Here is a 24,026-nt window from a genome sequence, read left to right on the forward strand (position 1 = left end):
CTGTCTTAAGTGGTTTAAATACCTCAAAAATCAAACTCAAATTTAATTAGAAATAGATTGACACATTTAACAAATGCTCACTGAATTTCCTCTTGTAATTTCTTCCCTCCTCTGCAAAAAAGTATGGGGGAAGAATAAGTTTCAATTTCATTTGTACATAAAATTCCAAATTTCATATTTCTGCTTCTGGAGAAAGCACCATTTTAAAATATCACTGTAACTGATGCAAACACTAAAATATTTTGGTAAATTCTTCAAACCGTGTAGCATTAAAAAAATTTTAATACTGCTCACTTTTTTTAAAAAAACTATTTATTATAATTCATAGATTTAGGAAGTTTTCAAACATATCAAAGTACTATGAAAATATGTACCACCTCATAATGTTACAATAGCAAGAAGTAACAAGTAAATAAGGCAGGTTCAAGACAGAAGTGGGAAGTAGAAAATAACCTGGACATCCCTAGCCTCCCCATGATGTATCCTTTTTCTCCCTCTGTAACTCACCCACTCTGCGAGGCACTCTTGCTCAGAAACTCAAGATCCTTGTGCTCCCCCTTTTAGAATGTGCTCTCAGGAAAACAGAATGTGAATTTATGCACTGAGGTAAACATGACAATAACTTGGAGTGTTACTCTTATGGGGTTATTTGCATCTTAACCTTAAGCTTCAAGAGATAACAAGAGTGGAATTTTTAGCACTGGCTAGCAGGTAGGAGTGATTTCATCGGTGCCTTTGAAAGCTCACATTAAAGTCACGTTCAACCTGTGGATAAGGTCATCACCAAAGACATACAAATACACGTAAAGTAAACCTACCAATTAGAGTTTAATCGGTACGATTTTAATTTTATAGTTCAATTCTTTTCAGCAGGGATACTTTCAAAAAAATCAAATTAAAAAATCAAATTAAGAGTTACAAAGAAAATCCTCACCAACCCCTCAAATATTAAAAAAAGAACCTCAATGATAAGCTTGTATTTTGTCTTCTTTACCTGAAGAAGACAAAACACTGCACAACCAATACAAAAAAGAAGCGGGGTGGGGGGACATGATGTTTGATGGTAGTGAAACTAGATTCCAATGCCAAACAAAAATGCTGGAGGAGAAGGGCATGAGTATAATACCGAACAATTATGGTCTAATATTTCCTGTTTGTCAATTTCAACTGTCAGCAAGGAAAATAGAGTTCATTTCTTCAGCAGAGGAATTCCAATAGTTTTTAAGTCTGAACCTTCAAACTTGGGAAGCTTTCCTCCAGGTTGCCAGCAAGGGTCTTATCAACTTCACGTAGGATTTTGAGGAAGTCTTCTACCTGTGAGTCAAACAAAAGAACCAAATAAACATAAGTAGAGGAAAAGATGTTTTAAGATACTGACTATTGTCTGTAAAAATGCTCTACCTATGTTTTCTAAACAGTCCAATGGAAAAGAAATGTGGACAGCTTGTCAGATGACAATAATAGTACTTCCTGGATGGTCTCTGAAACCTCAAGGAAATGATTAGCCCTTTCCATTTGTTTTCTTTTAAAGTAGTATTTATCCTCCTACTGATTCCCCTTGAGGGTCCATTACCCGAGTTGTATTATCATCCTCCTTGGTGACCCACCCCCTCATTCAACCCACCCCCATACTTCATTTTCCTAAGAAAAGTTATTTTGAAATTGCCTCTAATGGTAGCAAATGCAATGTAATCTGAAGGACCATAAAAACCTACTGACTGTACCTACCTAAGAATCTTATTTTTGGTTAATATATATGCTATAACACAAAGGGGTACTATAAATTCAGTGTTGATTCCTTTCTCTTAAAATTTAAACTGTTACTCAGGCTAGTGCCACGAATCATCCAACAGTCATCTACCTGACAAAGGCATTAAGTCATGCGCATTATACACACTATCTTTTTTGACAAAGCCCTCAAAGATCAAGTGCTTACTTAAAACATTTTACTCAGTAATCTCCTGAAACTCAGCCACCTATACATTTACTCATACTCACCACAGGGTTATAGAGAGGAAGAAGGTTTTCAAATGCACAGGAACACTTCTGTTTGCTTAATTGGCCCTCCTTTAGTCCCTGAGCTACAGTCTCCTAAAACAAACAAACAAAAAGATGTGATGTCAAAAAGGAAAATTTCTAAAGCTATACCTAGTGAGTAAATACAAACCAGTATTTACAATTCCCTACTGATCCTACATGAGTTTCAAATGTCCCAAACTAAACCCACCATCATTCCTCCTTGTGTAACCCCAACATGTGCTCCACTGCAGCCCTTATTTTGGTGAAGGCACCACCAGCCACCCAGCCTGCTGCACAAACCAAAAATGTGGGGTACAGCCAAGACTTCCTCCTCTGCTGCTAGCCGCTCCCCCTAAGTGTTTAATTCTACTCTACTAAATCTCTCTCATCCCACTCCTCCTCTCCATCCACTCTTCCACTGTCTAAGCTTTCATTCTTCTTCAGATTATTCTTGAAGATCACCAGCCACAAGAGCCTGTTGGTTGGTCTCCTGACTTCTAGCCTCAACTCGCTCTAATCCTCTCTCTCCATTGCTTTTGGAGTAATCTTTCTAAACAGATCACATCACTTGATGCTTAAAAAAAATCTCTAGTAGCTCCTCAGTTTCCTCAAGATTAAGTCCAAATTCCAATGAGTGGCATATCAGAATTTTCAAGACATATCTCTGGTTTATTCTCAGCCCACTTTCCACCTATATTCCTACCACATAAATATTAAGAAACATCTACATCCCTCCCTCCAAAACAACAAAAGCAACAACAAGCAATGGGAAAAATACTTGCAATGAATATGCAAAAGATACAGATATAGAATTACCCAAGGAATTCATATAAACAATCAAAATGGGTAAGTTTATAAAGCAGGAAACACAAATAATATACAAATATATGGAAATATATTCAATCTCACTAATAATAAAAATGCAAATCAAAATAAGGCACAATTTGGGGCTTCCGTGGTGGCACAGTGGCTAAGAATCCACCTGCCAATGCAAGGGACACGGGTTCAAGCCCTGGTCCAGGAAGGTCCCACATGCCGTGGAGCAACTAAGGCCGTGTGCCACAACTACTAAACCTGCACTCTAGAACCCATGAGCAACTACTGAGCCCGCGTGCCACAACTACTGAAGCCCACACGCCTAGAGCCTGTGCTCCGCAACAAAAAAAGCCACCGCAATGAGAAGCCCACGCACCTCAACAAAGAGTAGCCCCCACTTGCTGAAGCTAGAGGAAGCCCACACGCAGCAACGAAGACCCAACACAGCCAAAAATAAATAAATAAAACATCAAAAAATTAAATAAAAAAAACAAGGCACAATTTATCACCTGTTGAATTTTACTTGATATAAAAATTATAATATACAATAATAAGGATCAAGTAAAACCAATATTTTCACATGTCAAAAGCATTCTGGCAATATGTAGCCATTTATGCCTCAGTCAGCTTCACAATTATCATGTCGAAACCAGCAATCTAACTTCTGAAAACCTAGGCTAAGGTAATAATCCCAAATCAGGAGAAGGGAAGCAAGATAATTCACCAAAAATACAAATCACCAGAATAACTGAAGCTTGTTTTAAGGAATATTCTTCTTAAAAAAGTCAATGAATATGAATATATTCTTCATAGTTGTAGTCATAAATATATTTTTCCTAAAATATATGGATAGAAAGAATATGCTCGAAGAAAGAATATGTTAATAATCCTGCACATATTCAGGAAGAATACTCCTTATAACAAGTTTACAGTAAATTTTGAAAATTGATTTTTTGGCAAATTGGGTATTAAACAAACTGGCTCTCAGTGAAAAATCTTTCAGTGTATTGATCAGGAGTCAGGAAAAGTGCTTGTAATGTTACATGAAAAGAGCAGCCTCCAAAAATTGTATATACTGGTGATAAGTATATGAAAAACACAAAAATAAATATACCAAACTACATCAGCTGTTAGTTTAAGAGTATAAACTTATGATAAGTTTTTTCTTTCTCTATTTTCCCAAATTTATGTAAAATTAAAAAATAAAAACACTAATAATAAAATTTGGAGCAGTAAGCAATCCATACTTTCTTTTACTGAAGAAAGCATTAGTACTTCTTTCCTACCTTTGTTAAAACTTGGAAAATATTAGACAGAAATTCACATGAAATATCCTTCAAGATTTTCAAGTGGAAGTCACCCTGGGTTAAATCAGACTTTTTAGTTTCTTCTGCGTTAGACTCTGCTGAGTTCTCTGGTTTCTTCTGACAATGTTTCATATTTTGTAAGACACGAATCAGGCTGTCAATTAGAGGAAGACCTACTGTACAAACAAATCAAGAGGGGTTAAATCAGACTTTTTAGTTTCTTCTGTGTTAGACTCTGCTGAGTTCTCTGGTTTCTTCTGACAATGTTTCATATTTTGTAAGACACGAATCAGGCTGTCAATTAGAGGAAGATCTACTGTACAAACAAATCAAGAGGCATGGCATCAGCCAGTTAAATTTGGTTACCATTCATTCATTCATTCATTCCTGCACATGTACTGAACACCTACTATTGCTAGACACTGTATTTTAGGTATTGCAGATATGGTGGTAAACAAGATCATCAAGGCCTCAGACTTCAAGAGGCTTACACTTTTATACTCCCAAATAAGCAAATAAATAACAGATTGAAGAAGAAACCCAAAATGATGAAAAAGAATAAATATCTGAAAATATAATTCTGGAACAGCCCCTCATCCCCCAAGACTTAAATTTGAAAGTACCAGGGAAAATTGATAAGGAATAGTCAACACTGAGATATATGTTTTAAGTTATCAGATATTAAGGATTAAAAAAATGGGGGAGGGGCAGTTATAATTATATTTTGAGCCAGTTATAAAGGTAACCACTAGACCCAAAATACAACCCTTACTAAATGCCAGAAATACTCACAAAGCAAATAAATTATATATTGAGGTATTTCAATATAAATATACATAATGAAAAATATAATACGACAGCATTCAGATCAAACATAACTATAACTACATTTAAATGAGTTTAACTCATCTATTAAAAAGAAATCAAAACACCTAAAACAAAGTATTTAGAAAGGTTGAAAAGAGTAAGATAGACAAAGGTATTAGGGGCAAATGCAAACAAAAGGAAAACAGGGGATGTGGCCTTTGTATCTGATATAAAAGGATTTAAGCCAAAAAAAAAAAAAGCATTATGGGCAAACTATAATGAATGCCTATATACCAAATAACATGCCATCAACATTCATTAAGAACTACAAATGATAAAAAGAAAAGGACAAAATATTGGCAGTAAAAAATATTAATTTTCCTCTCTTTCCACATCAAATCAAATCGATAGAAATAACTAAGGTTATGGAAGAAGTAATCAGCATAACAACTGACACCTCCAACATTTATAGTCTAGCTCAGGCCTCTCTCCTCAGCTCCAGACTAAGACTGTAAGCTCAACAGCTCCAGCTGAACACTGAGTAGACATCTCAAACTTGTCATGTTTAAAACACCACTCTTTCCTATCTTAGTAAATGGCAACTCTCCTGGACAAAAGTGCCAGACATAGCTTGACTTTTCTCACCCTCCTCATCCTATCAGTCAGCAAATCCTGTTGGCATTACTTAAAAGTGATCAGAATCTGATTATTTTTCCCCACAACGGCCCCTGTTACCACCTTAATCCAAGTTATACTATCTCTTGCCTCAAGGTCACAGCAGCCTCCTAACTAGTCTCCCTTTTGTACCCTTGCCCTCCCCCTGCATTTCTCATCAACATGTCTGCCAAAGAGAGCCTATTAAAGTTGGCTCCTGTCTGTCCATCCTCTGCTTAAAACCCTCCACAGCTCCCTAACTCATTCCAAGTAAAAGGCAAAACCAGGCCCTCTACACTCTAGCCCCTGTTGCCTCTCTGGCCCCAGGTTACATTCCTCTTATCCAGGCTGAAACCGCCCCAGCCATACAGGGCTTCACTGCTCTTCCTCAAATATACCAGGCACACTTCTAATTCAGGGCTTTTACACTCGTCGTTCTCTCTGTCTGGAATGCTTTTCTCCCCAAGTATTCACATGACTCACTCCATTACTTCCCTCAGGTTTGTACTCAATGTCACCTTCTCAGTGAGGTAACATCCATAAATGCAGAGAAGACACTTGAAAACAGTCATCATTTTTTTGATTAAAAAACTCTTTATAAAATAGAAATAGATTAATATCTCCTCAAATGGTACAACATAAATAGCTTAAGCCCAAAATAGAATCATGACTAATGATGAACCTCTAGAATCATGGCCAGTAAAGTCAGGAAAAAGGCAAGGATCACCATTATTACTTAACCCCAGAGGTCCAAGGCAACCCATTAAATAAAAGAAGAGGTAAAAAAGTGATAAGACATATCTAAGTTAAACCCAAAGTAGTATTAGATAAAGTCCAAGATTACCACTGGAACAACCATTAAAAACAGTAAGAGAATTCAGTAAGGTTACTAGATGCAACATTAACATAATACACAGAAACCAACAGTCTTCACATATTCCAACAAGAATAATCAATGGAAGAAAAGATACCATAGACAACAGCAATCCATAAGATAAAATATCTAGCAATAAACCTAACAAGAAATATGTAAGATCTGTATGAAGAAAATCATAAAACATTGCTGAGAGACATAAAATAAGACTTGAACAAATGGAAAAGCACATGTTCTTGGATACTCTACAAATTTAACATGATGTCAATAAAAAAATCAGGAAGATTTTTTGGTTTTGTTTTTGGAAACTGTCAATCTAATTCAGTGTTAAAAAAAAGAATAATAACAGTCAAAAACATTCTGAAAAAGTAGAATGCAGGAGTACTAGCCCTACTAGGTATCAAAATATAAAGCTTTAATAATTAAAACACTGTGGCTACTGATACATGAATAGAGCAATGGAACTGAATAAAATATATAGGGAAATATAAAACATAGTAATGATGAAAATTCAAATCTGTGTCGGTAAACTGGTTTACTTACTCAGTAACGTTGAGACAGCTGGGTATCTGGAAAAAACTTGAAACCATACCTCACGTGTAACACCAGAATAAATTCTAGATGGTTCACGGATTTAACTGTATTAGTCATAAAAATCATTGTGAAAGACCATTTGTTTACATAGGAAAATATTCATTTATACTTATAAATGAAAAAAGTTGCCTAAAAAACAGGCAAAAAAATACGTACGGATGTGAGTGTGTAGTAGTTATCTCTGAAGGATCAGATTACAAGCACTAGGCTTCCTTTTATAATTTTTTTTGTATTGGGCATGTGATGTTTTTGTATTCAAGGGGCTAAAATAGCACTAAAAAAATGGGAGAAAGAAATAAAATGAACAGCAAACACATCTGATAGACTAAAATTTAATTTAGTGAACTAAAATTATACTTGCCTTTTCCTATCTTTAGATACTCCTGTTCAGCCTGTGAGGCATAGATGGCGGACAACACTGAAAAAACAGAGGCTAGCACTGTTTTCTGTTCTTGAAGTATGATGGGTGGATCATCAGACTGGCAGAATTCATGGCACACCAGGTCAAAAAGTAAATTCCAAGTGTCTTTTCCAGCATCAGGACACCGTACTTAATAAAAATGATGAAGGAAGTAGTAATTCAAAAACAGAAAACAATTAAATGAGTAACTATCATGTTTCCCCATACAACATCTTACCAATTGCTTGAATTCCATCATCCACTGTAGTCAGCAGCTGTAAGATATGCATGTAAACATCGAGCCCTTCTGGATTTTCAGAACTAAATACAAAAAGCAAAAACTCAATCAACTTTACTGTCTATGGGACTGTAATCAATCATTTATTCAACAAATATTTATCACTCTGTACTAGGCACTGCCCTATATGCTAAGGATAAAACAGGGAACAGAACAAAGTCTCTGTGTTCACCAGAGCTTACATTCTGATGGGGAAATCAGTCAAAAAACAAATATTGTGTAGTACAATCAACACACACAGGACAAGAAGTAAAAATTCTTTTTGGCCCTGTCCCATGAAAGTAACAATGCAGAAACCTATCAAGTGATACTTCACCATTCTGGCTTACTTGCATAAGCAGGACAAAAAATGACTGAGACTTTTATAGAATGAATGTAAGGCTCACTGCACCAAGCACTGACAATAATGATGTTCTTAAAACTTCATAGGATTATCTTAGCTCCCACGTTGAGAATACTAAAACCAGATAAGTATAATTTTTGTGATCAACAGTTTGGATTCCTAGAAACTCACAATCTTAGTTCTTCAACCACACAATTAAGTGAAAAAGATAGTGAACAATTAAAAGATGGTTCAGCAAATATTTAAATGCCTATAGTTTGCAGGCACTATGTTAGGGGCTGGGAAAACAGAGATGTATAAAACGTCCATACCTTCATGAAATTTACTGTCTAAAATGAAAGACAATAATTAAAGGGGTAATAACAGTAAAGTAATATGAATGTAGCACTAGCAGAAGTCCAAGGTGCTAGAGGACCACAAAGCAAGCAGATTTAATTTAGTTTGGAGAATCAGGGAATGTATCATAAGAGAAATGGCTACACAGAAACCCAAAGGGGCAAAGAAATGCTGGAGGCAGAGACAACGTGGTGTGCAATGGCTTGGTTTCGAGAGAGCTTGGTTCAGTTGAAGAAATGAAGGAAATTTCATACAGTTGAAACAGAAGACAAGGAATAAGGATGGAGAATCACAGTACAGGGCCTTATAAGCCATAAAAATCTGGACCTCATCCTAAGGAAGGCAACTGAAGTGTTTGAAGCATGAAAGTGAGATGACCAGCGTACGTTCTAGAAAAACAGCTCTACAGTCTAGGCTTGGAAGGAGCTAGTCTTGAGGCTGGGAACTCAGAGAATGTTGTAGCCGTCCAGGTAAGAGACAGTGGCCTGGTGGTGGCACAGATGGAGTCCCAGAAAAAGTCAGGAAGAAGGATTGGAGGTTGACTAGCCATGGGAAAAGACTGGGATGGGGAAGTATCGGTAATGGCTTCCACGTTTCTCCCACATTATCCAAATGGAATAATGATTACATCATTTACTGAGATTGAGAATACGGAAGAAGCAGGTTTGGGGGAAAGATGATGAGTTTAATGCTCACTTGGATAAAGGACATAAAATTAAAAGGTTTTAATATGAGTTATAGGGAATTCTCTGGTGGTCCAGTGGTTAGGACTCCATGCTTCCACTGCTGAGGGCCCAGGTTCAATCCGTGGTTGGGGAACTAAGATGCCACAAGCCGCGCAGCACAGCCAAAAAAAAAAAAAAAAAGTGGATTATAAAGCACTAAGAATGCACAGTTGACCAATAAGCAGATCAATTCATAAATTAATGTTCTAGTGACTAGCAATAAACAGCTTCAATGACCTACAACACCTAGTAATCACTCTTGGGAAGACATCAGAGCCCAAAAGCCAGTCACTTATCCAAGACTGGCACATACACACAAGGAGCAAGAAAAGAAGTGATGTCTGACATTAACTGAAGAAGTTGTCACATGACCAGTGGAAAATAAAGCACAAAGAAAATCTTTTCCATTTGATATAAATTATACGAAACTGCAGAAGATTTTAAAACAGTAACCATAATTAATGCTGAACAATAGCCTACTGCTAAGTAATATTAGAACAAGTATTTTGCAACCATTATGATTCTTGCAAAGAGCAAATATATTGTTACCAATATCAGTAGTGAATCAAACCTGACACAGATCAGCTATGTGCTACTCATCCTATTGAAAGGAAACTAAAAGGACATATCTGGGCTTCCCTGGTGGTGCAGTGGTTGAGAGTCCGCCTGCCGATGCAGGGGACGCGGGTTCGTGCCCCGGTCCAGGAAGACCCCACATGCCGCAGAGCGGCTAGTCCCGTGAGCCATGGCCGCTGAGCCTGCCCGTCCGGAGCTTGTGCTCCGCAACGGGAGAGGCCACAACAGTGAGAGGCCCACGTACCGCAAAAAAAAAAAAAAAAAAAAAAAAAAAAAAAGACATATCTAAGGATACTTCTAGCAACTGGATTTTCCCAGAACATTTTGCACAAAAGAGTTCACCTACCGTACTTGTTTGGCAGCTTCAAGTACACAGGGCACAATTCGAAACACTGGCTGCTGTTCAGAATCTTCCTGGGGTTGGTCCAGAGGCTGAACAGCCCCATTTCTAATCCATTCCAACATTAGCTTCTCATCCAAATCAAAGAGCTTGTCCACAACCTCCCCGACCTTCACCAGCAAGTCAACTGCAGAGAATAAAAGAGATATTGAAATAAGAAACAAAATTTTTCAAGTAGTAAGTCTAATTGAAATTCTTAAAACTATTCCAAGAAAGCCAAATCTTGCCAAAGCATTACTTATTCCAAGGGCAATTTGCTTACCTCCTCTGTTTAAATTTGCTTGGCTTCCGTCATTTTTACGTGGGGGATTTATCAGTATCCTGAGAGTTTGAGAAACTTCATATCCTGCATTGAAATACCTTCTCACCTAACACTTAGTCTTTAATTGACCTCCATAAATAGTTAACCTGGTTTCCTAACAATTAAATATAATTTAAAAAATATTTTTTTCTACATTACATGGTGACTTACCATTTGTTGAACTTGACATGATGAAGCAAATGCTATCATAAATAGCTGGATGTTCTCGGATTCTTTCAACCCAGACAACGGCCACTTCTGTCTGGGAAAGGCAAGTAAGCAACAACCTACGTGATAAATGTGAGCTTAGTATCTATCTTTCTAAAACAGTGAAGGAAATTCAAGAGTGAAAGAGCAACTCTATTTTCCGAGTTTCCCTTAGGGGTAAGTATATAGAATCCATAAAAAGAAGAGAGCATACCTGCTTGTTTCCAGCAGAGTAGGAGGGTCTGAGTCACACAAACAGTACAATAGTACCTGGCTACAAAAAACAAAATGTCAACCCAATATGCCTCACTTCTCTCATTTCAAATATCCAAGCCAAAAAATCTGGACCTCAACCTTAACTTTTATTTATAAAAACTTAAATAAGTTTTTATTTAACTTTTTAAACATTTTAATTGTGAAATATAGCATATACACATAAAAACCTGTAAGATACAAATCTATACTTAGTGAATCATTATAAAGCAAGAAAAAGAACAGAGCTGCGTCTCTGTAGCCCTTGTGTGTCCCTTACAAATCACAATTCTCTTTCCCACCTAGAAATGACCAGACTTATCCAGCAATCATTTTCTTGGCTTACTCTATAGTTCATTTTATATATCTTGGTTTTGAACTTTGTATGAAAGAAATTATATTGTATGTATTCTTTTGAGTCTGAGTTCTTTGGCCCAACACCATGTCTTTAAGATCTACCCATCTTGTTCCAGTAGCTGCAGATTCATTGCTGCAGAACATTTCATTGTATGAATATAACACCATTTATTCTTCCAGCCTACTACTGATGAACATTTGGGTTGATTCCAATTTGGGGGTTTCAAGCAATAGTCTTATAATACTTTTCATATGAGTATACTGATATATGTGTGCATGGTTTCTCTTACCATATACCTATGAGTGACATCACTGGGTCACCGCATATGTGTACCTTCTGATATGACTAGGTAATGCCCAACTGTTCCAAAGTGGTTGAGCAAATTTATATCTCATCAGCAATGTATACTGTTTCATATTAATTTTAAGATATGCATTTAATTAAGTTCATAAAACTTGTCAATATTACTCATTCACAGATTTTTAATAGGGATCACTAGAGACCAAACATAATCCTGAGTCACTTATTGCATGAATGATTATACGTTACGGAAGAATAAATACTTTAAACTAGGATCTTAAAGTCCTTCCACACCTAGAAGAGGTAATAACCTCTATTTTAGAGCCCCAGGTACTTGAATCCTGTGTTAAACCCTACAGCCCTTGTTGAAAATAACCGCCTAGAAGAGTTTTCTTAACCTATTGTGGACACAAATTTCTTTGACATTCTGATTAACAGCCATAAACCCTCTGCCTAGAAAATGAATATACTCATAAAATGTAGCATATAATTCCAGGGTGTTCTCAGACCTCTTAAAATAACCACCGGGGTTTCCACCTTAGAAATCCTCTGCCCAAAACTTCCTACATGTAGAAGAGAACTGGCCTCCAAGCAGAAGTATGAGAGCGTTTGAATCACAAGGGCCACGCTGTACCCTCTAGTCTCTTGGCAAGTCCCCCATCACCACCATCTAAGTCAGAACTGACTTGTTGACCAGTGTCAGGGTGACACTGGTCAACAAGTCTAGTTTTTCCAGACTCTAGCTCTGAGACTTTGGATTCCCCGAGCCTAAACTATTTTGGACTCTGGTCAGGTGCCTCCATCTCCAAGTTCTGCCCCACTGGTTCTTATCCCATGTGGTTTACCACCTGCTGACGATTCAGGCCCCTTGGCAAGCAATACAGAAAACAGGCCTAAATCCTGAACCATGTCCATAAATAGCACACAAGTCCCCAGCCATCATCAACACACAATGAAGTTCCTGGAGACTGCTCATCAGGAGAAAGGAAGTACTACATTTCATAATGTTTCCCTATCTGTCCTATGTATTAGGATTTCCTTAGGGATATAAAATATGAACCTATTTTTTAAAAACATAATTATTATGTAATAAAACTTACCCAAGATTTTTATCACTGCTGATGGACACACATATCTCCTGGAAACAGGCCATATTACCTAAAATTCCCACACAGATTTCCTGCCAAATCAAATTTCACAGGTCACAGTCGCTCTGAGGTAAAAGACACATACACAAAAATAACAACTTGAAAAAAAGACTTTCACTGAGCCAAGTTTGGGGAGAGAAAAGAAGGAGAGGCAGCATACAGAAGTATACTGTCTGCATCCTAATTTGCCAAGTTTCCAGTAGTATTTGAGAGGAGATGAAAGACATAAGAAAAAGAAAGATCCAAGGCAGGCAGGAGTTACGGAATAAGAAATCTGACGGATGAACTGAGTCATAAATGATTGGTAGGATTTAGATATACAAACAAGAAGACAGACATTCAAACACGGGGGAAAGTATCAGCAAAGGCAGGAAGGGACTAATGTAGAGTGGACAAAGGCTAATACAGAAAGCTGCCCGTATCAGTACACAGTTATTAGTAGCACACAGTGGGAGGAGAGCATGAGATAAAGACAGCAGGTAAAAAGGATCAGGATTAAGGGCCCTAAATGCCTACTTAATTTAGTAGGTTATTTGGAGACATGAAGGTCCTCAAGGAAGGGGTCAACATACTGCAATGTTATTTTAGGTAGATTATTCTGGAAGCAAAATGGTAGTGAAAAAACTTTAAAAGAAGTTCATAACCTCAGTAGTAACAGCTAATGTTTATTTAGCACTTACTACACCCAGGCACTACCCTAAGCACTTTCCACATAACATTTCATACAATAATTTATGAGGTATGTACCATTATTATCCCCATTTTTCAGATGAGGAAACCAAATCACAGAGAAGTTAAACAACTTGCTGAAGATCTCCAACTAGGAAATAACACAGCTCCAGAGCCTGAGCGTTTCACCATATCACACTGCATCTCTGAAATCAAGTAAAGGAAGATGAGGGTGGTGATGGCAGGCATGGAAAGGAATGACGCTGAGAAAGACTCAAGGTGAAAGCAGAATAATTTGATGGGAGTAAAGGGAGAAAGCAGTTGAACATAACTCCTAGGTTTCCAGTTGTTTCATTTCTCCAGTAGGAGAGATTGGTTCCATTGACAAAAAAATTGGAAAAGAAAGCATAGGAAAGAACACAATGAGTTCAGTTAGGATAGTGTTTCCAAACTTGCTCGAACACAAATATCACTCAGGGGGTGTGTTAAAAATACCAATTTCCAAGTCCCATCTCAGAGCTACTGAATCAGAATCTCCAGGGTACAGTCCGGGAAGTTGTTTACCAAGCACATCATATGATTTATATGATTGGATAAGTGCGACAAACACTGAGTTAGGACATACGGACTTCTGGATTGGAAAATGCAACATGCAAATAAAGAATGCCTCAAGAAAGTTAGAGATATAGCACCTGAAATCAGAAAGGAGGTCGTAGCTTTGATTCCACAGGGAAGATTTACCCCCAAAGGTGTAAAGAGTGGATGAACTCACCAAGGAAGTGAATATAAAGAGGACAAGGGATCTGAGTCTACACCTTAAAAGGAGTCCACACTCAGCACAGGAAGAAAGTATCAATAAAAAGTCAAAAAAAGTAACAGAGAAGTGACTGGACAGGTTAGAGACCAGGAGAGTGAGGTGGCACCAAAGCTATAGGAGTAAAGAGTTTCAGTAAAATGTGGGTGGTCAAATGTTGGGAAAAGAGTAAAAGAGAATAGGGCCAGAAGAGATACATTTCCCCTAAAAACTAAAGAGGGAATAATTGAACTTCCAATCAAAGATCAAGTTTTTCAGTCTCAGCTACTCACTGAAATAACCTGGGGGGACTTTAAAAGCTGTCTGGAGTCCCATACTTGGAGAGACTATTTTAATCGATCTGAGAATGGCCTGACTTGGGATTTATAAAAGTTCCCTAGGGCAAAGCTTCTCAAAGCTTCTCAAAGTTTGGGCCTTGGTGCTGGTCAAAACCATATGGTCAAAACCATAACATCACTGCAAACTTGTTAGAACTCCTCAATCCTACCCCATCAGAAACTCTGGGGGTGGACTCAGTAATCAGTGATTCTGGGACACACTGAAGTTGGAAAGCCCACATCCTAGGTGATTCTAAGTTGTGGCCACGGCTGAGAATCGCTGTCATAGACAGGCTATGGTTCACAGACATATATAATAATAGGACTAACTCCTGAAAGAAGCAATTCTTATTTTCTTAAAATTAGCTTATTATTTTTAAGTACTAATCATGAGTCAGTGTACCTAAGTTAGAAAACTCCAGGAGAAAATCATATAACTGTCAAATCTTTATATTAACATAACAACTCAAGGAAAAAGTGGTTCATTGGTTCATGAGGCCCCAACTCAGGTGGAGCATTGTACTTAAATAAAATTTTAATTCAACATTCAATTTGTAAAAATATACTACAGAATTCTTCACTTCATAATTTCAAACAAAGAGAGACACTACAGTACAGTGGTTACACTGAAGTAAGGCAGGCTAGGCTCAAATCCCAGCTCCATTCTTTCCTAGTTGTATGACCCTGGACAAATTTCTTAACCTGAGACTTAGTTTGTTTACTTACAAAGTAGAGATAAATGCTTACCTCATAGAGTAGTAAAATGAAATACTAAGTAAATAGCAGTTATTCATGATTATAATTACTTAATACATATTTGCTATTTATTATTTGTATATTGTAATCACTCACAATATACCTAGCAGATGTCAACCTAAATGGCACTAAAGCATAGAAGACTTAATGAGAAGTACAGAATTGTTTTGGTGCATTCACTATCATCACTGGCCACTGAGAGCTTACTTATTTAGGAAGGCTTGGAAGTAAAGTATCATCTTGGGAAAATAGATGTGAATATTGAGAGGGGATGGAAGGCATACAAAGGAAGGCACAGAGATGGCAACGATCATAGTAAGCTCCTGAGGTGAGGAGTAGACAGGCCATGCTAAATTAGAAGACTATCTGGAGGGTACATTTTATGCTAGAAAGACGAACTGGATTCAGATTGTGGAGAGTCTTGAGCAATAGGCTGAGCTTAAGCAATAGAGGATTTTATGACTTTAAAAAAAAAAAAAGCAATAAACTGAGAAATGGGTGGTCTGGGCACTGTTCCCTGTTCAGCCACATATTAGTGGCATAATGATGATTAGGACTATCTAGTGTCCATAGCTGTTAAATTAAAGTATTGATCTCCCTGGTCCAGCCCAAATCTAAAATTCTATGACTGTAATAATTTTAAATAGTATATTACTTAGTACCTGGTAATGTTCAATAAACATCTGCAGACTCATTTGTAGCCATCAAGAACATTAAAGTGAGAAAAATGAAAGACTATCCAGCACTATCTGCTGTTACTGCTCCAAAGAGGCAGCTTTAGAAATGCACGTACTTACTCTTAATCGAGGACATTTGGATTTGGCCAATATTCCCATAAATATGTCAGGAACATTAAATTCGTGGAGAAACAAAGCCACATCCTGAAAATAAAAATGATTATTAACTTGGATGCTGAATATTCCTCCTTAAACACCATAGCTCAGGCAACCATAAAAAAATAATAATAATTCCATATATACCTCCTTTCAAGCACAAGGAAAAAAATCCCACAAGGTTAGGAATTGTGTCAATAGACAAAAGTAATGTTAGTGCTGTGGTATCTGGTCTCAAGGCAATGGAACAATCCCATAAACAAATCTGAACTAACTGTGATATTCCAAAGGACTGTCCTCCTTTTACTGCCTTGTATGTATTTATCTTAATGATCTTTCTACCCACCAGGAATTCTCTTTAACTCATTCAAGCACATTTGCTGATTACCAGGTATCATGCTAGAAGATAGGATAAGGGAAAAAAGTAAAAGTCATAATTTCTGTCTTCTAAGAGCTTAAAACTTGATAGAGAAAACAGATTAAAAACCCCTATTGGGTTATGTCCAAAACCAGAACTTTTGTTTTCAAAATCCTCAACAGAAAAAAATTCTGATCACAATGTAACTGTGACAGCTTCACATCTTCCTAGAGAGTTTGCCCGGTCCCCAGTGCCTAAAGGGACACACCACACAGGTGAATGAACCTGGAGTGGACATGTGGCCCAATCTCGCTAGAAATGTGGGCTCCAAAACTAAATCAATTAGCTGTGGAGATTTGCATTGTAAAATGTCTAGATAAAATTAAGTTTCTGGCTGTCTACTGCCTCGTATTTTCACCAAAGTTGAGGTGTGTATTCGCAATACCTTAACTTAGAACACAGGCTATATGTCTCACGTGAAAAATGCCCTTCGAAGGGCTCTCAAAGAGAGAGAAAGTAATCCTTCAGAGCAGCTGAAATTGGGGTAACCTGCATGACTGTTGACTGGAAGAGATATACTGCACTTATTAAGAGATCATGGTCAGAGAGAATATTTCAAAGACACACTCCAAATTAAAAGTCAAAGCAGCAGGTGCTCTCCACTCTAAGTGATCAAGCTGTCTGTCATGTGGGCAACTCTTTGTAGCATGCAGCGATTTATTTATTTAATGACAGTTAATAATTCCTGGAGTAGCAGGAATAATATCAATAATTAGGTAGCCTAATAATACCAATGCCAATAATAACAATAATGGCAATTAACATTTATTGAACAAGTATTAAATGCCAGGGCCAGTGAAGTGGTTTGCATGCTATCTCACTTAATTCTCAAACAACCCTATGAAGTAATTATTATTAACCCCATTACACACTGCAGTTTTAAAAGGTTAGGCAACCTGCCCAAGACTGTACAATCAGTAGGAGAACACAGCCAGAATTTGAACCCAGATGAGTCTGATCAAATCCACACTCTTAACCAGCACACCATAGTAACTGTCAGGTATTCATCCATTGATTACCTCTTCATAAAACATTTACTGAAAAACCTGAGTAATAAGCACTGTTTCAGGCTCTGGGGACACATCAGTGAATGAGATAGGTAAAGTCTCAGTGGAGTTTTCATTCTAGAGGGATGAACAAACAAACATATATACAACTAAACTACATAAATCCTAAGTGCTACAAAGAAGATAAACAAGATGGTGTGTGCTAGAAATGAAGACTAGGGGGGCTACTCTAGATATATCAGAGAAAGTATCTCTGAAGACGTGACATTAAACTTTTAAGAGGAGGAACTTAAATCCATCAGAGGACACAGGCTCAAAACAATCACTGAATAACAGGATAAGTGTTATGTAATAGAATGAACAGGTTCCATGAGAGCACAGAAAAGAGAGGAATCCTGCCTGGAGTGTCTGGGGAGGCATCACAGGGGAGGTGACATTTGAGGTGGGCCATAAAAGGTGGGAAAGATCTTGCAGGTGGAGGACATTCCATGCAGAGTGGCATGAACAGAGCATGAGTACGTGAAAATGCAGGAAGCACCTGGAAGTCTCTGGTCCTGCTGAAGCACTGAGTGGCAGGTGATGTGTGAGATGTAGTCTCATTGGAGGGAATTTATGCCAGTGAATCAGTGGGCAGCTCAGTTCTCTAGAGGTGCTTCAAGAGCTACCATAAGAGGACAAAGAGGAAGCCAAGAGCATGACCCTGCCTCCATGGACAATCTCATTCAAACAGCAGCTCTAGTTTACCTATTTGATATTTGAGGATTTCACACTAAGATTTCATTTGAAAAACAGGTTGTTTCCTTTAAAAAATGTTTTAAAACCACAGCTTCTTAATAACTGTAGAAAAAGTATAGAGAAGATGAACAATACTCTCAACCAACTTGATCAAATTGACATTTACAGGACACTCCCACCAGCAGCAGGAGCACACACGTTCTTTTTAAGTGAACACGGAACATTTACCAAGACAGACCAAGGTCTATAAAATCAATTGTATACTATATACTACCTATATACTATCAATGTATATCTATATACTGAAATTTTTAAAAAATACTATTTACAATAGCTCCCCAAAATATGAAATACTGACAAAAGATGTGAAAGACCTAAATACTAAAAACTACATAACTTTGCTGAAGAAATTAGAGAAGACCTAAACAAATGGAGCGACAGAACTTGTTCATGGGTCAAAAGACTCATTATTGTTAATTTATCAATTCTTTTCCTAAATGATCAATAAATTGAACTCAATCTCAGTCAAAATCCAAGAAGGCTTTTTGTAGAAATTGACAAATTGATTCTAAAATTAATTTGGAAATACAAAGGACATAGGACAACCAAAACAACTTTGAAAAAGAACAGAGTTGGAGATTAACACTACCTAATTTCAAGATTTATTACAAAGCTACAGTAATCAAAACAATGTGGTATTGGCAAAAAGATACAAATAGATCAATGGAACAGAACAGAGTCCAGAAATAGACTCATGTGTATATGTACGGATAACTGATTTTTGACAAAGGTGCAAAGGTAATTCAGTGGAGAAAGAATAGTCTTTTAAACACACTAACTAGAACTGGTTATCCGTAGGCAAAAAAAAGTGAAATTCAGTTCATACCTTGCATCAAACACAAAAATTAAGTCAAAATGGATCACAGACCTATAAGTAAAACCTAAAATCATAAAACTTACAGGAAAAAAAAACACAACACAATTAAAAAGTGGGCAAAAGATTTAAACAGCCCCTTGCACTAAAGAAAATACACAGATTGCAAATAAGCACAGGAAAATATGGTCACTGTTATTAGTAATTAGGGAGATCTAAATCATAATTACAGTGAGAATCACAACACTCTTATTAGAATGGCTGAAATTAAAAAGACTAACCATACCAAGTGTTGCTAAGGATGAGAAGAAATTGGAACTGGACTGTATCTCATACACCGCTGGTGGCAACGTGAAGTGTAAAAAACACTTTGGAAAATAATTTGATCTTTTCTTTATAAGTTAAACATACACCTACCATATAATCCAGCCACACTACTCTAGGTACTCACCCAAGAGAAAGGAAAACATCTATCCATACATACTTATACACAGACATTCACAGAAGCTTTATTTGTAGTAAACTGTAAACAACTCAAATATCCATCAAAGAATCAATCATGGTATACACATATAATGGAATACCATTCAGCAATAAAAAATAATAAACTATAAATATACACAACAACATGGATGAATCTAAAATACTGATGCTGAGTGAAAGAGCCAGACTCATCCGAAAAAAGAATGCAATCCCATTTATACAAAACTCTAGAAAATGCAAACTACTCTGAAGTGACAGAAAGCCCATCAGTAGTTGCCTGGAGAGGGTAGAAGCAGGGAGGGGTGAGATACTGGGATTACCCTTAAGGGGCATAAAGAAACTTTTTGGGGCTGACAGACATGCTCTCTGTCTTAATTATGGTGATGGTTTCATGCGCAAATACATACATTAAAATTTTTCTAATTGTACACTTTAAAGATGTGCAGTTTTTATACTTCAATTATACCTCAAAATATATGCAGGATTTTTTGTGTCAATAATATCTCATAAAGCTGCTTTAAAAAATGGTTGAAGACAATGAGCAGCCATTGACAAATTTTAAGAGAGAATTTTAATATGAGTAAATCTGTTTTAGGAAAAAGATACCTTGGGTAGCAATGTGGAGGACAGAGGGAGGTGAAAGAGACTAACACAAGGATTTTAATCAGAAATCTACTGCAAAAGTCCAAGTAATAAAATGAGAGATTATATAAGTCAACCTCTTTTTTTGCCCCTTTTCTTACCTGTAAAATAAGGATACTACCTATATCACAGGGTTACTGTGAAAGCAGGTAGAATGCTTTCAAGCTACAGAGTACAACACAAAATGTTAAAATATTATTGCAATTATATACATGTAATTCCTTCTTGTCCCTTTCTTCTAGCTTAATTGTGGTACCTCAGTGGTCTCCTAACTCCTAACCTGCTCTCAAATATAAGGCCAGTGTTCTTTTTAGGTAGATAAGTATCAGAACTTTCCTGGGCTACAAGCATTCCAGCATTCATAAGAACTATCTACATAGCCCAAATCTAATGACACTCAGATTTTCTGCCTTCAAAGACAAAAGTTGAGCATTTACAGCTCCTGGGACCTCATCCCTGTACCATAAATAGGAGTGACTACAGACATTAAAGTTTTTCCCCAGAGACTTAAGGACTGAACCTAAAAAAAAAAAAAAAAAAATCCATTCACTACCTCCTTACCCAACAGTCTTTTCACTTCCATTTCCAACCCCATACCTCATCCATTGACATATCCCACACTCTGCAAATTTCATTCTCCATTTCTTCATCAAGCTCCATCTGCTGCTCCTCATGATCTGAGCTGGATTTGGAGTTTTCAGGGCTAACAATCTTCAGAAACACAAAGGAAGGAGATGAATAAAGGCTGTCCACAGTACTCCTCAAGTAATATTACCCCATAATCATTTAGAGGTCACAACAAAAAAAAGGGGGAATTCCCTGGAGGTCCAGTGGTTAGGACTCCAAGTTTCCACTGCAGCAGCCACGGGTTCATTCCCTGGTCGGGGAACTAAGACCCCACATGTCACCCGGTGCCGCCAAAAAAAAAAAAAAAAAAGGAAATTAGTACCTTGGGTACCTTGGGTAAACACTACTGCTAGGCACTGGGTAGAAATACAAAGATAAACAAGATTTAATCCCTTACTTCCAAGTAGTTTAGGATCCAGTGGGGAAAAGACATATAAACTGATAATCACAACAGAAAAAGCTAAGTGATCCACCTGAATTGTGGACAAAGAGCCGTGAGAACAAAAATGATGGACCCATGACCTACATCTGGGAGAAATTTTCCCCAACTTCTCTTAGGAGGTGATACTGAAGCTAAATCTTTGAGAAGTAATCGAAGTTTGTCATGTGAAGAAGGGAGAAGAGCATACAGAAGAAAATACAAGTGTTCAGAGTTAAGAAAGGGCCTAGCATGTGTGCGGAATGGTAAGCAGTTTAGCGTGTCATGGGCAGATGAAGCTGGAAAAGTTGCAAAGATTCCTGGATTCCGAGCTAAGAAATATGTATTTTTCTCCTGTAGGCAAAGGTAACTCTGAGGAGTTCCCATAGACGGCTTTTTTTTTTTTTTAAGATTATTCTCGCAGCTGTGTAGAAGGTGGAGTGGAGAGGACAGTGATTGGAAGTAGGAAAAAAGTTAGGGAAACATAAGAACGTTCATATTTACTGAGAGGCTCCTATGAGGCAAACACTATAGTAAGCACTCTATGGCTATTATAATCTTATACAATCTACGCAATAACTCTATATACAATAATATAAATATTATCCCACTTTATAGAAACTGAGAAAGAAATCGGTTAGGCGATTTGCCCAAAGTCACGCTGGGCAAGCCGCGCTGTTGACAACAGGGCTGTTTGACTGCAAAATCACCATTTATTCTACTACAACGAAAGTCCTCGAAACAGATCAATTAGGACCTGGGCTTCAGAAACGAAAGTGGGAATGAGGGGCAGAAACTGGTCACGTATTTTTGGAAAATTTTCAAAAGTAAAACATTTTAATTAGAAGCATTCCAGCATCCCTGCCATTACACTTCCCTCTGTGTTGAGGGGCACAGGGAGCGGCGCACGGCAGTTTTAGGGTCCGGGAGACAGCAAGGACGCAAAGGGTGAGACCTGGCCGCTGGGGCCTGGGGAGGGGGTCGCCGTGGGGACGGCGGCTCCCCCGGCAGTAGAGGGCTGCCAGAGGCGGGGTGGGGGTCTGGGGGAACGTACAGGGAGCCCACGCGAGGCACGAGTTTCCGCACCTGCATGAGCCCGGTGAGGACGCCGAAGAGCCAGTGCTTGCTGTAGACCGTGCTGCCTATGCAGTCCCCCACGGCCGCCGCCTCCTCCTCCTCCTCCTCCCGACTCCGCAGCGGCGGAGAGGGATTGCGGTCCATGACTTGGCCTCCTCCGGCGCGCGAGAGCAGCTCCGGAAGCCGCCGGAGGAGAAGAGAGGCCTCCAGGCGCCAAGAGGGCACGGCGCGGCTCCCGCCACAGCGCCCCCTGCTGCCCGGAGCCCTGCCAGCCCGAGCGCCCGAGCAATTTGCCCATCAGACTAGGGAGCCCAGTTGTCTTGACTTACCCAACGCTCTACCCAGGACCGCAGCGCGGTTATATTCATAATTGTTATTTGTCACCCTCACTGGACCAGATATTCCATCTCTCCAAGAGCCCTTAGTCTGATTGGAAGGGACAGGGGGTGCGGGCATGGAACAGGACAATGTCTCTAGTACAGACGTGAAGCTATCGGACCTCTGACCTCTGGGCACACTTGCCATTCTTAAAGGCATCATTTCTCTCCCAGGTGTAGTCGGAATCCTGGAAAAGACGAAAGTCACCAGGAAGAACGTCAGTATTACTGTGTTTTCAGTTCCTGTGTTTTCAGTTCCTGCTTCTATTTAGTTTGATGACACTCAACATCAGACCCAACGCTCCACCAAACCCCACAGCAAAAATTTTAGAACACCACTTTAATGAAATGAAATTTATAGATGATATAACTTACCTCAACATGTAATTCCGATAATACCAATATGATTCCCTTACAGAAAGGAAAAATAAAATATGTATTTTAATGTTTTAAATGCTCCGGCACAACTGTACTAGAAGATATAACAAAGATCTCCGATTTTGGCACATACACATCAAATTACTGTGAGCCCCACATTTACAAATGCAGAACGACATAGGTGTGGTTCCTCAGGGACCTTGCTTCTCAAAATCATGAACAGATGATGGTAAAATTTCTAACAAAATAAAGTTCCAATTGACACAGCAATTGCACTTATGGAAATTTTTAAGGTATATTAAAACAGGACAAAAAATACTGTGTGTTAACACATAGAATACAACTAGACCCTAGGCTCAAATAATTATAAACATTTTTTCACCATTTGTGCAGGGGCAGACCCAGGTTTTGTGGGACCTGAATTATGCAATTTCAGAAGCCCCTTTTAGGGGAAACGGTACAAAATTACAAATATTAAATTTGTTACAATAGGAAATATTTATTTAGAATGGGAAAAAAGAAATCACAGTAAATCACCAATTTTAAGAAACCAACAAATACCTTAAAATGAAATCCAGAAAAATATGCAACTTACTTTTATTAGTAAGTAGCCTGACACACTTCTACAATCCTTTTTCTTTTTTTAGTAGACTTTATTTTTGGAGCAGTTTTAGCCACAGCAGTATTAAGCAGAAGGTACAGAGATTTCCCTTAGAACCCTTGCCCCCATTCATACATAGCCTCTACCATTATCAACATTCCCCACCAGATACAATGTACAACATTTGATGCAACTCACAAACCTACATTGGTGCATCATTATCACCCAGAGTCCATAGTTTACATTAGGGTTACTCTTGGTGTTGTACATTCTATGGCTCTGGAA

The 24,026-nt window shown here is 38.0% G+C and overlaps 1 protein-coding gene across 2 annotated transcripts; it reads right to left on the minus strand.

The window, feature by feature from the left end:
* Positions 1-809: 809 nt before the first annotated feature.
* On the minus strand, positions 810-22,557 carry SAAL1 (serum amyloid A like 1). 2 transcript variants are annotated; one of them, XM_082660881.1, is made up of 12 exons: positions 22,395-22,557; positions 20,861-20,974; positions 16,069-16,152; positions 12,668-12,747; positions 10,872-10,931; positions 10,622-10,737; positions 10,096-10,276; positions 7,710-7,792; positions 7,433-7,621; positions 4,122-4,315; positions 1,999-2,091; positions 810-1,314 (listed from the first exon to the last, which is right to left on the minus strand). In XM_082660881.1, exons 1-12 carry the CDS (start codon positions 22,527-22,529, stop codon positions 1,222-1,224), a joined length of 1,422 nt encoding a protein of 473 aa, XP_082517007.1. In that variant the 5' UTR covers positions 22,530-22,557; the 3' UTR covers positions 810-1,221. The 2 variants fall into 2 exon arrangements, with proteins under 2 accessions (XP_082517007.1, XP_082517006.1); XM_082660880.1 differs by having other exon boundaries at positions 4,122-4,318.
* Positions 22,558-24,026: the final 1,469 nt, after the last annotated feature.

This window comes from Grampus griseus, assembly GCF_964374135.1.
Source record: "Grampus griseus genome assembly, chromosome: 8".
Taxonomy (NCBI): Eukaryota; Metazoa; Chordata; class Mammalia; order Artiodactyla; family Delphinidae; genus Grampus; species Grampus griseus.